At 43.6% G+C, this 12,500-nt stretch overlaps 1 protein-coding gene across 1 annotated transcript in view; it reads left to right on the forward strand.

Annotated features, from left to right (window-relative positions):
• asap1b (ArfGAP with SH3 domain, ankyrin repeat and PH domain 1b) overlaps nucleotides 1–12,500 on the forward strand; it is a 73,839-nt gene that overhangs the window by 45,542 nt on the left and 15,797 nt on the right. Inside the window, exons 12-19 of the mRNA XM_080020258.1 lie at nucleotides 2,937–3,024; nucleotides 3,154–3,202; nucleotides 4,047–4,213; nucleotides 6,504–6,637; nucleotides 9,526–9,611; nucleotides 9,708–9,894; nucleotides 11,282–11,367; nucleotides 12,460–12,500. The exon at nucleotides 12,460–12,500 is cut by the window's right edge and continues 75 nt beyond it. Of these exons, the coding sequence (XP_079876384.1) occupies nucleotides 2,937–3,024; nucleotides 3,154–3,202; nucleotides 4,047–4,213; nucleotides 6,504–6,637; nucleotides 9,526–9,611; nucleotides 9,708–9,894; nucleotides 11,282–11,367; nucleotides 12,460–12,500 (838 nt within the window). The remainder of the gene's footprint in view (nucleotides 1–2,936; nucleotides 3,025–3,153; nucleotides 3,203–4,046; nucleotides 4,214–6,503; nucleotides 6,638–9,525; nucleotides 9,612–9,707; nucleotides 9,895–11,281; nucleotides 11,368–12,459) is intronic.

Consider the following 12,500-nt stretch of genomic DNA (forward strand, 5'->3'; position numbering starts at 1 on the left):
ATTATTATTATTATTTGTATTATAATAATAATAATAATAATAATAATAACAATAATAAAATAATAATAATAAGAATAATGTATCTATTATTACCCCTTTGGAGTTACAGCAGCAAAAAACAAGTCAAGAAAGGGTTGAGATGAGAAGTAAAAATAAGAAAGTAAAGTGGAAAAAAAAAAGTTAGCATAAAAGAAAAGTAAGACGTAGGTAAAAAAGTAAAAATTGAAATAAAAATGACATGTACATGTACACCTCTGACATATACACCTCTGACATGTACACCTCTATCACTACAAAGAAACGTGTCCACGTTAAGAAATATAAAATGTTATGTCCAATTGAAAATGGGCAAAATGCTGATGGATATTTAGGAGATACGTGAATATGTCTCCATCTTCACGGTCCGGGTTCGAGCGCTGCGCCCGCCTCCGTCTTTTCGTGTCCGCCGAGTGGAACCACGCCCGCTGAGCCGCTCGCCGCTCCACTTTACAACCGCAACCGGCGCTCGGACGCCTGTTTTTTTTGGGGGGGGGGGTTGGGAGGACGGACAATATGGTTCCAGCTGGAAGCGGCACAATGGGAGGATTAGCGGCGGCGGAGCGTGAATAACACGAGCGATGGGACGACGGCCGCGGGGGCGTCGACATTTACGACCCGACCGCAGAGCCAGGATCCGCTCCGTGATTCAAGATAGTTTTTTTTCATTTTTTTTAAATACTGAAATATTTTTGGTTATATTATTGTTTATTTTTCCTCTTGGTCACTTGATGTGGTGTTGAGGATTATTTTTTGTTGTTTTTTTTTTGTAAATGTTACTTGAATATCGACAGTTTACTCCACTGCCTTTCGCTTGTTACACGTGGCGGACCCCGCCAACATCCTATGGAAACTGCATGTACAGGAGCACATGCATAACACAAGCAGATAGAATGGCTGCTTCTTATGATTTCTTATGAAGACCCAGCTAAATAAACATCAAATTCAAGATTTTTCAACCAAATAAAAAAACAAAAAAAATAACATTACGGATTACCACTTTAATATCTCGTCATATTTGACACGGCTACTGATGCTGATGCTCTGGTACAGCTGTCTTATCTGTTGCGTGGTATCAGACCGATATCGTTCACCTGTATCAATGAGACCCCGCCCTGTTCATTTGGGGTTGCTGGGCGTGTCGACCGCCCGCATCATCGAGCCGCTCCCGTCTCCGGCCGAGCAGCGGATGAACTTCGGGGCGACTGTGCCGGCGTGTGGGCAGCCCGCCAGCCATGCCCCCGAGCCCGGTCGCAGCTTGTTAGCATTTCATTAGCGCGTGCCCTGGCGCTGCCCTCCCCCCTCCATCCCGCTGCCATTATCTGGGAACGTGCGGCGGGCGGCTGCCAGCTGGCTCCGTCCGCCGCCACGAGGGGTGTCGCCCGCCCCACGCCGTGGCGCCAAGCCGATCCGAGGGCGGAGGCCACAGTGTGTTTGTGTCACAATCACAATGACTTTATTCCTCCGCCTGCGTTCACATAATATGCACGTTCTTCGTTTTCTACACAGGGTTGACACTTCTACAAAGGGTTAACGCTCTGAAAAAGAATGAAAATAAAACATAGTTATTGTAAAAAAATAAATAATAAATAGTAAAATTGCCAAATATTCACAAAAAGCTGATAAATTCAAATCAAAAATGGCCGAATATGTAAAAAATGCAGAATTTTCAGATATGATGGTATGCACAGGATATGATGTTGGGATGTGTGTGTCGGGTCTCACGTATAAATAGTGTTGGTAGAACATTGGTGTATTTGTGGATGTTTGGGGTTTTCAGGGGTGTTTGTTTTTTGGGGGTATTTATGGATGTTTGGGGCGTTTAGGGATGTTTGTTTTTTATGGGTATTTATGGATGTTTGGGGCATTTAGGGATGTTTATTTTTTGGGGCATTTATGGATGTTTGTGGTGCTCAGGGATGTTTTTTGGGGGGTTATTTATGGATGTTTGTGGTGTTTAGGGATGTTTGTTTTTTGGGGTATTTACGGATGTATGTGGTGTTTAGGGATGTTTGTTTTTGGGGGTATTTATGGATGTTTGGGGTGTTTAGGGATGTTTTTTATGGGTATTTATGGATGTTTGTGGTGTTTAGGGATGTTAGTTTTTTATGGGTATTTACGGATGTTTGTGGTGTTTAGGGATGTTTTTTGGGGGGGGTATTTATGGGTGTTTGTGGTGTTTAGGGATGTTTGTTTTTTGGGGGTATTTATAGATGTTTGGGGTGATTAGGGATGTTTGTTTTTTGGGGTATTTATGGATGTTTGGGTGTTTAGGGGTGTTTTTGGGGGGGTATTTATGGGTGTTTGTGGTGTTTAGGGATGTTTGTTTTTGGGGGTATTTATGGATGTTTGTGGTGTTTAGGGGTGTTTGTTATTTGGGGTATTTATGGACGTTTGGGATGTGTTGGGATGTTTGTTTTTTTATGGGTATTTATGGATGTTTGGGGCATTTAGGGATGTTTGTTTTTTATGGGTATTTATGGATGTTTGGGGCATTTAGGGATGTTTGTTTTTTGTGGGTATTTATGGATGTTGGGGGCGTTTAGGGATGTTTGTTTTTTATGGGTATTTAAGGATGTTGGGGGCGTTTAGGGATGTTTGTTTTTTATGGGTATTTAAGGATGTTTGGGGCATTTAGGGATGTTTGTTTTTTATGGGTATTTAAGGATGTTTGGGGCATTTAGGGATGTTTGTTTTTTATGGGTATTTATGGATGTTTGGGGCATTTAGGGATGTTTGTTTTTTATGGGTATTTAAGGATGTTGGGGGCGTTTAGGGAAGCAGGTATTATTTCTATTATTTCTATTATCACTGTTGTGGGGGAATGTTTACCGTGTGACTTGCACGGCCATTGATTTGATTCTAGGTGTGTGTGTGTGTGCCTGCGTGTGTGCGTGCAGTCCAACCGGCAGCCCGTCAAACTCAACCTGCTCACCTGCCAGGTCAAACCCAGTGGCGAGGACCGGAAATGCTTCGATCTGATTTCCCGTAAGTGTGTCACACACACTTAAAGAGTGCATTATGCCACATCTGTATGTCTGTCTAGAGTCTGTCTGTCTACTATTCATCTGTCAGTCTAGTATCTGTCTATCCATCCTCATTGTGTTGTTTCCACAGATAACAGGACGTACCACTTCCAGGCTGAAGACGAGCAGGAGTTTGTCATGTGAGTCTTTAAACTGATTCACCGTCACTCCTCTTTTCCTCTCTTCCTCTGATCTGGTGGAGAACAGTTATGGGATGTTTCACCGTCTGTGTGTTTCCATCAGGAAAACAAGCAGGAAACAAGATATAAAGAGGGATAAAACGATGGATGGATTTATAACAAAGATGGATGAAAAGGATGATAAAATATGGATAATGAAAAGATACTGTGGATGGATGGACAGATCGCAGGAGGGAGAGACTCGTGTTGAGAGAGTGACAGATAGTTAGTGGTGTCGCAGGGTAGCAGTGGGATTTGTGGTAATTCAGGTCAGCGAAACCACACACACACACACACACAGTCTGAGCTGTAGGATGGGGCACTGATTTTATCTATATTATATGACCTTGAACCTTAGATTATCAGCTGGTGGCGGTTTGATGTATAATCAGTAATAATGATGATGGTGATGATAATCATCATAATAAAAGGCAAAACCTTTTCAAAGGGAACGAGGGAGCGAGAGAATATCTATATCCGTCTGTCCGTCTATCTGTCTGTCTGTCTGTCCGTCTATCTATCTGTCTATCTGTCTATCTACTGTATGTCTGTCTGTAAAGCTCTTATAAGGTCTTCAGTAGAATGTGCAGACCACAGCAATCAGACACATCGTCCCTGTTTTAACAGTTTTCCACACATCCAGGCCTGTATTTTGGTTTGTGTATTTTAGTGTGTATTTTCCCCTGGGTGTGTGTGTGTGTGTGTGTGTGTGTGTGTGTGTGTGTGTGTGTGTGTGTGTGTGTGTGTGTGTGTGTGTGTGTGTGTGTGTGTGTGTGTGTGTGTGTGTGTGTCCCCGTCCGTGCAGCTGGATCTCGGTGCTGACCAACAGCAAGGAGGAGGCCCTGAACATGGCGTTCCGCGGGGAGCAGAGCAGCGCGGGTGAGGACGGCCTGGAGGACCTGACCAAGGCCATCATCGAGGACGTCCTGCGCATGCCGGGCAACGAGCTGTGCTGCGACTGTGGAGCTGCAGGTGGGTGCGCGGTTGGATGCGGGTGGATGGGGTAGGACTGTGTGTGTGTGTGTGTCTTTCCGGCCTTTGAAGGCATCCCGGTGCCATCCAAGGTTCTTGTATTGTTGTGTCCACTTTTCACTTGAGTTTTACTCTTTTTACTTCTTTTTATTTTCATTTTTAGGTTTATTTGTCTATTGCTCAATTTTTCTATTTTGAAGGTAATTGTCAATTTATTCTATTAGTTATTCTTTAGGTTGTAAAAGGGTATTTTGTAGTTAATTCTTTTTTTAACATTTTCAGGTTTCTTGTATTTTACAAAATCTTTCAGTTTAATTTAAAATTGTTTTGGTTTATTTGTAGGTTGCCACTTTTTCAATTTTTTTTGTAAATTTCTAGTATGTTTGTTGCAAATTATTATTATTAATAATAATAATAATAATAATAATAATAATTAATAATTAATTAATTATACTGTTTTGTTAATTTTTGGATTTTATGTGTGTTGCCAAATCTTTCTATTTTTAAGTACATATTCAGGTTTCTTGTATATTGTTAAATGTTTCTATTTTTTACATACACACACACACACACACACACACACACACACACACACACACACACACACACACACACACAGTCCATTGAAGGGGTAAGAACAGCCCTTCTAAGAAAAACTGAATCATTACATCACACAGTTACATAACACACACACTGTGAGCATATACTCTATATGAAGATTAGTTTAATACATATTCCTATGTTATAAAATCCTAATCGATTTAAAATGTAGAGTTATATTTATACAGTGTTTATTTCTATTATTTCTCTAAGGCACTGGTCTTCACTGTGGACCTCCAAGCTAGACTCTCTCTCCCTCGCGCTCTCTCTCCCCCTCGCTCGCGCTCTCTCTCTGTCCTCTCTCACTGACCTCTCACCATCGCAAGAAAATGGTGAGAGGTGTGTGTGTGTGTGTGTGTGTGTGTGTGTGTGTGTGTGTGTGTGTGTGTGCGTGTGTGCGTGTGTGCGTGCGTGCGTGCGTGCGTGCGTGTGTGCGTGCGTGCGCGCGTGCGTGCGTTTTGGGGTCCCTCGTGTCCTCCTTGCAGCCTGCGCTTGCGATGCAGCAGGTTATGCAACGCTCCCTCTGAGCTGCGGTGCGGCCGTGCAGCTGGTGCATTGTGGGAAGGAAAGCAGAAATACCGCTGCGACCTCCTCTGACCTCTGGGAGTCAGGACGTTAGGTGCCGGTCGACGAGGCCTAAAAATTTATATCGCAGTTAAAAACCCTTTTGGATGAATTGTGGTGTTTGATGAGTTGATGGCTATATTCTTGTATTTAAATGTGTATTAAAGGTGCAGTGCAGAGAGTAATCCAGCTGAAGGAGCAGAGAGGATTCAAGTGACAAAAGCATTTTTTAATAACTTTCCCATCACAGTCCAGTCTAACTGCAGTTTTCTTTTGCATTTTCGTTCTCTTTCCTATTTTTATGCTGCTCGGTCGCTGCCATTCTTTGTTTATAAACCTGTAAAGCCCACCTGGCCTGCTCCCTCAACACCAAATAAAAGCATGTCCTCACACATCGTTCGGCCTCTTTACAACCGTGTCACCCCGGCCTTTCGATGCCAAGTCTGCCTAGCAACACGGGCACCGCGACAAAGTCTTAGCGGTGGAGGCTTGAAGACATTTGGGATAAATAAACCACGCCCGTCAAAGACATTCGTTGCGTCTCTTTTCTTGCTCTGCACCTTCCGCCTGGAATTCACTGCAAAAGGAGCGGAGGGTTTGGAAGGAGTCACCGAGCGACTGGAGGTGGCTCTGTTGGCTCTTCAACCTTGAAGATCGCGTTCCTCATATTTTATGAATTTGTTTCCTGCATCCTAAATGTTTGTGAACGGGATGCTGCTCTCTTGATCAGGACTCTTTTGTAAAGAGACATTCACAGTTAAATAAAGGTAAAATAAACAAATTAAACCAATCAGTGAGTGAATCAGTCCTAAAAAGTCAGCATTTGCCGATAATAAGTACGGATCCCATTACACGATAGTTTAGGTCGTTATTTTGTAGAAGTTTGTAGAAAATCAAGTGTCTGACTCGTGGGTGCGTTTCCCGCGGCGTGATGGAGGCTCCAAACACAACCATTACTCAACAAAGTGCTTTTTATTTGAGGTTTATTTGTTTTCCTCCCTGCGTCTCCTCCCGTCGCTACGGGACGAGGTGTCTGTGTACGTTTGGTCCTTCTGTAAAAGAAGGTGGTGCAGGTGGTGCAGTTCTCCTCCCACACAACTCTCCTGGTCCCGTTGTGTCTCCTCAGACCCCAAGTGGCTGTCCACCAACCTGGGCATCCTGACCTGCATCGAGTGCTCGGGCATCCACAGGGAGATGGGCGTCCACATCTCCCGCATCCAGTCCATGGAGCTGGACAAGCTGGGGACGTCCGAGCTGCTGGTGAGACGGAGCGAGCTGCACGCAGAGAGACGGGCGGGGGGGGCGGGGGGTCGCTACGGCAACCGGAAATACATTTCCGTCAAGTGGCTTCCTCCTCAGCTCGACCGCTGGCTGAAGCAGATATCCTTCATTCTTTTTTACTTCAAACTGGTTTCACAGGCGATAAGGACTTTGAATGAATTCCGAGCGTTTTCCTCGACACTCACCAAATCCATGAGTCCGAGCTGATGTCACACGATGCCGCCGTCAGGTCTCCTCCTTCCAAATGTATTTATCTTAAAAAACATTGAACCCTTTTGAAGGACATTCTTTGGGCCAAATTCTTCAAATTCTTTGGCTACAGCCTCTGTTGATTTAATTTCCGTCGCCGTGGCAACCCAGCGGCCGTCGATGCTTTCCATACTCACCATGAACTGTATTATCAGCTCGTGGCAGCGGCCATGCAAATATTTGAAGGGACATTCCACTGTGAGTCTCACCTCCCGCAGTCTAAAATAATTGCATCGTTCTTTGTATAATACTGAGATGGGCATACGTGCAGTCATGCAATATGCATATCTGCTGCACTTTCCCAGAACTCTTTATCTATATTTAATATTTAATATTTTAATAGGCTGCTCAGCTCTGTTCTCTTTCTTGCTCTTCCTCTATAATGTTTACCGCCACTTCCATTACGTTCACTGCCATCGTAGACACCGTGGACGACCGTCTTCCCATCACGGCATGATTCATATTTAATACGACTCAAGTGTTTTTATTCTTATTGTTATCGTGTGGCCAAAATCATCCACTGCTTATTTTAGGCTTATTTTTCCCAGTTTATTTTTTATCCATTAATTTTTTTTGCTCTGATTTTTTTATTAATTTTTGTCCTTGGCATTTTTCGGGCTAAAAGTGTCAAAGACATGACAACCCCCGAACCCACGGACACAGTTGAGGTCTGGTTAAAACTGGGACATCTCAGATATCTCGTGGTTCAAGTTTGATCCATATTGATCGACATTTGGAGCAGGAATTTATCATCCAATTTGTTATTTAAGTGCAGGTTGTGGCTCTGGGGGCCTGGTATAGACTCCATGGCGCTGTACTGGTTGCTTCTAGCAGTATCTGCGCTGGCCCCAGACGACCGGACACATCACTCAGCTTTTATTTTGTTATTTTATCTCTTTTGACCTTTTTGTGAATGAACTCATTTTGTTGGCATCGAACCCGGTGCCGTGTCCCTCCTTATTTTGCGACATTCGAGCAAATCAAAACTAGGGTTTGGTACTGAAACCCGGTGCTGATATGGCACAGGTTCCATACGATCAGTATCTACCGGACGGAATCGTAACGCAGATTTGGTGCCACTTAAATGCCTGAGCTGTCGATTTAAAATATTTGCCCTGTTGAGCGCCAGAAATCGTATTTTCATCGTCATCGCGATATGAACATGCACGATAAACACATGTGACAGGCATAGTAAGCTGATGGAATTTAAATGTTGATGTTACTCACCCTCAAGTCAGTCCAAAACATATTCTGTGTTTGTGACCTCACACATGGAGTTTGCTTGCAGCTCCAGAGCAACGGTGTCCGAATCGTGTCCTTTTTATTTTAGTCCCAAAAGTTAAAAAAGTTGATGAAATGTCTCTGAGGGACATGCAGTGTTTAGTCCGTTTGAATGGAGGCGTGTTGTTGGGAACTTCCACATGGAGAGATTTCCTTCCACAGAGACACCGTGAGGCATGACTCCGTGGACGACAGGAAGTAAACAGGGGCCCGACAGGATGTAGACAGACACCTCCTCATTTTTAGGATGAAGTCACAACACACAACAAGGCTCTGATCAGCGATCCCTCCGCCATGCGCAGTCAAGGCTCCTTCATTACCAATGCAATGACGACTGCTGTTTTCTTTTTTTTAATGTATCGGTTCAGGCACCGTTTAGGCACTGGTACCGTTTTAAAAGTATCGCTTAAGCGCCGGTATCGGAAAAAACCCAAACGATGCCCGACTGCTGTCATAACATCGTTTGTATTATTTGAGCTTATAGAGCTTATTGTGCGTATGTGTATGTAACCAATAATCTTTTAAACTTGAACTTAAACTTGAACATACAGACTATAGGAGCCTGTTATGCGTTCCATGGGACTCTGAAAATTGTAACTCGTGTTAGAGGTAATCCTGCATGTCACCAGGACTGAAAACTGTAATGAGTCACAGAGTCGTCACTGCGTCATTACGTCAGCCAATGCTGCGTTCAATGGAAACTCTTAAACTCTGAAAATTGTAACTGGTTTTAGTGGTAATGCAGATGTTAAAACGAGTGACAGCACGAACTGATGCTGCGTTCGACAGCAACTCGAAAATTTGTATTTGGTGTCAATACGAAGTGAATGTATGTTTTAGGGGAACTTGGAAAACTGTAATTCCTATCCAACACGACTGACCTGGACCCTGTGTATTTCTGCCTGCAGCTATATTTATATTGTTATTGTTAATTATTTAGTTGAACTGTATATATTGATAAGTTTCCGTCCAACTTGTACTTTACTGTATGTTGCCAATTTTATTTTTCTTGTTCCCTGCTAAAATTTTTGGTTTATTTTAGAGTTATTTTGTCAATTTATATATTTAGGTTTATATTTTAAGGTGATTGAATTTTTTGGGTTTGCTCTTAAGTTTATCTTATTTTTAACCTCAAATGTATGTTCTAGTTAAGTTCTTAGGGTTTAGTAAATGACCTTTTTTTCCTAAATTGTTTTTATTTAGCTTTTTTGTGTTAATTCTCTTTATTATTGTCACCGTCTATTTTGATGATTTTATTTTACTCTGGAAGAAAGTATCTGTCTGTCCTTCCATCCATCTCCTTCTGATTGCCTCCTCCTCCCCTCCCTTCTCTCCAGCTGGCCAAGAACGTTGGGAACAGTAGTTTCAATGAGATCATGGAGGGGAACCTCCCGTCTCCGAAGCCCACTCCCTCCAGTGACATGTGAGCACCATCCCATAATATCTGTACCTATACCTGTATCTGCATGTCCATCTTTCCGTGCCGCTAACCCCAGCCTGCCGTGGGTGCGGTCCTCAGGACGGCCAGGAAGGAGTTCATCAACGCCAAGTACGTGGACCACAAGTTCGCCCGGAAGACGTGCGCGTCTGCGGCGGCCAAGATGATCGAGCTGAGCGAGGCGGTGCAGTCCAGGGACCTGCTGGCGCTCATCCAGGTCTACGCCGAGGGGGTGGAGCTGATGGAGCCGCTCCCGGAGGCGGGGCCGGTGAGTCCCGACGCCGACTCATCAGCCTCCTCATGAAATAATACGTAAAAATAAATTGTTTATGACCGACGTGCGGGATCGTGATGGTTCTGCCTTTTCAAATGGAATCAAGAAATAGAAAATAGTATATATTTAGTATATATATATATGTGTGTGTGTGTCTGTGGGGCTATACTTGTGAGGACCGACTCTATTCACAGTTTGCATATACAAGAAATTAGTGGTATTGGGGTTTTGTGCATTTCAACAGACGATTAGCATTTTACAAAAGCTTAACGGGGAAAAAAAATCTAAAACAGAATATAAAATAAAAACTTCCAAAATAAATGATCCGTGTGCAGATCCTTCCTCTTGGGGTTATACCTGTAACCAGCACAATACTTAACATTTCAGTTAGGACGACTGATTTAATAACCCCTTTGTGTTTATCATTCTCCGATCATTGATTTGATTTAGCTCGAACCTTTTTGTCCCTGTGGTGCTGCCGTAGTTCCCCTGATGGAGAGGTGTGTCAGGCTGGGAACAGGCTGAGTCACCGCCAAGTGATCGGCTGTTGTCAGGACATCTGAGCCACTGCACCGCGCGCGCGCACACACACACACACACACACACACACACACACACACACACACACACACACAGTACATCCACACAGACACACACACACACACACACACACAGTACATCCACACACACACACACACACACACACACACACACACACACAGTACATCCACAGACACACACAGACACACACACACACACACAGTACATCCACACAGACACACACACACACACACACACAGACAGACACACACACACACACACACAGTACATCCACACACACACACACACACACTGAGATACAGACATGAGGGGAATGTAGAATGAATAGAACCACATCTCTCCTTCAGAACAGATACGTGTTCAGCCTGTTCCTGTACAATATGGGGTCGTTATTAGAAACATCCCAAATCTCATCACATGTTCCTAATCTGCCATTGTTATTATTATTATTATTATTATTATTATTATTATTATTTTTCAAATGCAGAAAGAAAAAAAATGTCCGAATGGAGGACGCAGATTCAAGGAGATTCGCTGGGGCATGGAATTTCCAGAAATCTGCAACGGGAACGTGGGGATGTTATTTTTATGGAGCCATTTTGTTTACCACTGCTTGTTTTAATGCAGAAAGAGAGGGATGGAGAGAGAGAGAGAGGGAGGTGTAGAGAGAGAGAGAGAGAGAGAGGGAGGGAGAGAGAGGGGGATGGAGGGAGGGAGAGGGATGGAGAGAGAGGGGTGGGGGTGGGGGGCTACAGAACGGATGCTGGATGCTGCCTCGGCGGGTCTCACAGTGTCTTCTGGGTTTTGTCGCCGCCTGCAGGAAGCTGGAGAAACAGCGCTCCACTACTCTGTGCGCACGGCTGACCACACCTCCCTACACCTGGTGGACTTCCTGGTCCAGAACAGGTAAACAACCCAAACAGATTACCACCTCCTTCTCTCTCCTCCCTCCTTCCTTCCTTCCTTCATTCTCTCCCTCCTCCTTCCTTCTCTCCTCCTTCCTTCTCTCCTCTCCCTCCTCCTTCTGGACTGGACCTCAGTGTATATCCCCGTTTGCAGTTGACCACAGTGTCGATCTGGACGACAGCGTCTCCTAATTTCCCGTCAATCCGAGAGTTAGTTTCAGTCCTAAAGCTCAGGCCTGTGGAGCGTCTCCTCCGTCAGATCCGGGCTAGGATCCCCACGAGGCAGGAGCAGCAGAACTGGGTCAAGCTCTCGCTCGGCGCCTTAATTTATTCCTGTCTTTCCCAATTGTTTACTCATGGCTGCCCAGCGGCGCACGTGGCTCCACACAAGCAGAACGTCCTGTTAATTAGTCGTCTGCTGCCTGCTCCGCCCGACGCCCGGCTCCTTCACTTCCCTGTTCGGTGAATTGGGGAAAAAAAACAACGAAAAAAACAAATGGGGCTTTTTATATCCTTGCTTGGTGCTTTTCTCTCCAGAGTGAGCTTGATCATTTCATGCTGTCAGGCTGCACGCAGGATTCCTGTTGTTGTCATATTTTTATATGTTATTCACATATATTTAAATGACCCAAATCAGTGTTCCTCAAATGGGGGGTGAATGTAGATTTAATCCACCCACTTATAATAGATGAGATTTTATTTATACATATATATAAATAATATACATTGAGACTAAGATGATAGTGTATTTTGATGAATAAAGATCTCATTGAAAATGGCTTATATTTGTTTTGCATCAAATATAGTCTTTAAAAATAAAATAAATTGTGCTAAAAACAAATTTGATGATTGAAAATGAATTTTATATATGTCATGCCAGAATAAACCCTGTTGAAAAATACTGTTGATATAGATAAATAGATACAGGAGATACGATAGATACTTAGATGCCTTATTGCAGAAAATAATATATGTTTAAAGATTGATAATAACAATAATAGATTATATATATGAAATCCGTTCATTATGTGTGTATATAAATCTATATACTGTGTGTGTGTGTGTGTGTGTGTGTGTGTGTGTCCTCCCCCAGTGGTAACCTGGACAAGCAGACAGACTGTGGGAACACTGCTC

This window comes from Zeus faber (assembly GCF_960531495.2).
Source record: "Zeus faber genome assembly, chromosome: 19".
NCBI classification, from domain to species: domain Eukaryota; kingdom Metazoa; phylum Chordata; class Actinopteri; order Zeiformes; family Zeidae; genus Zeus; species Zeus faber.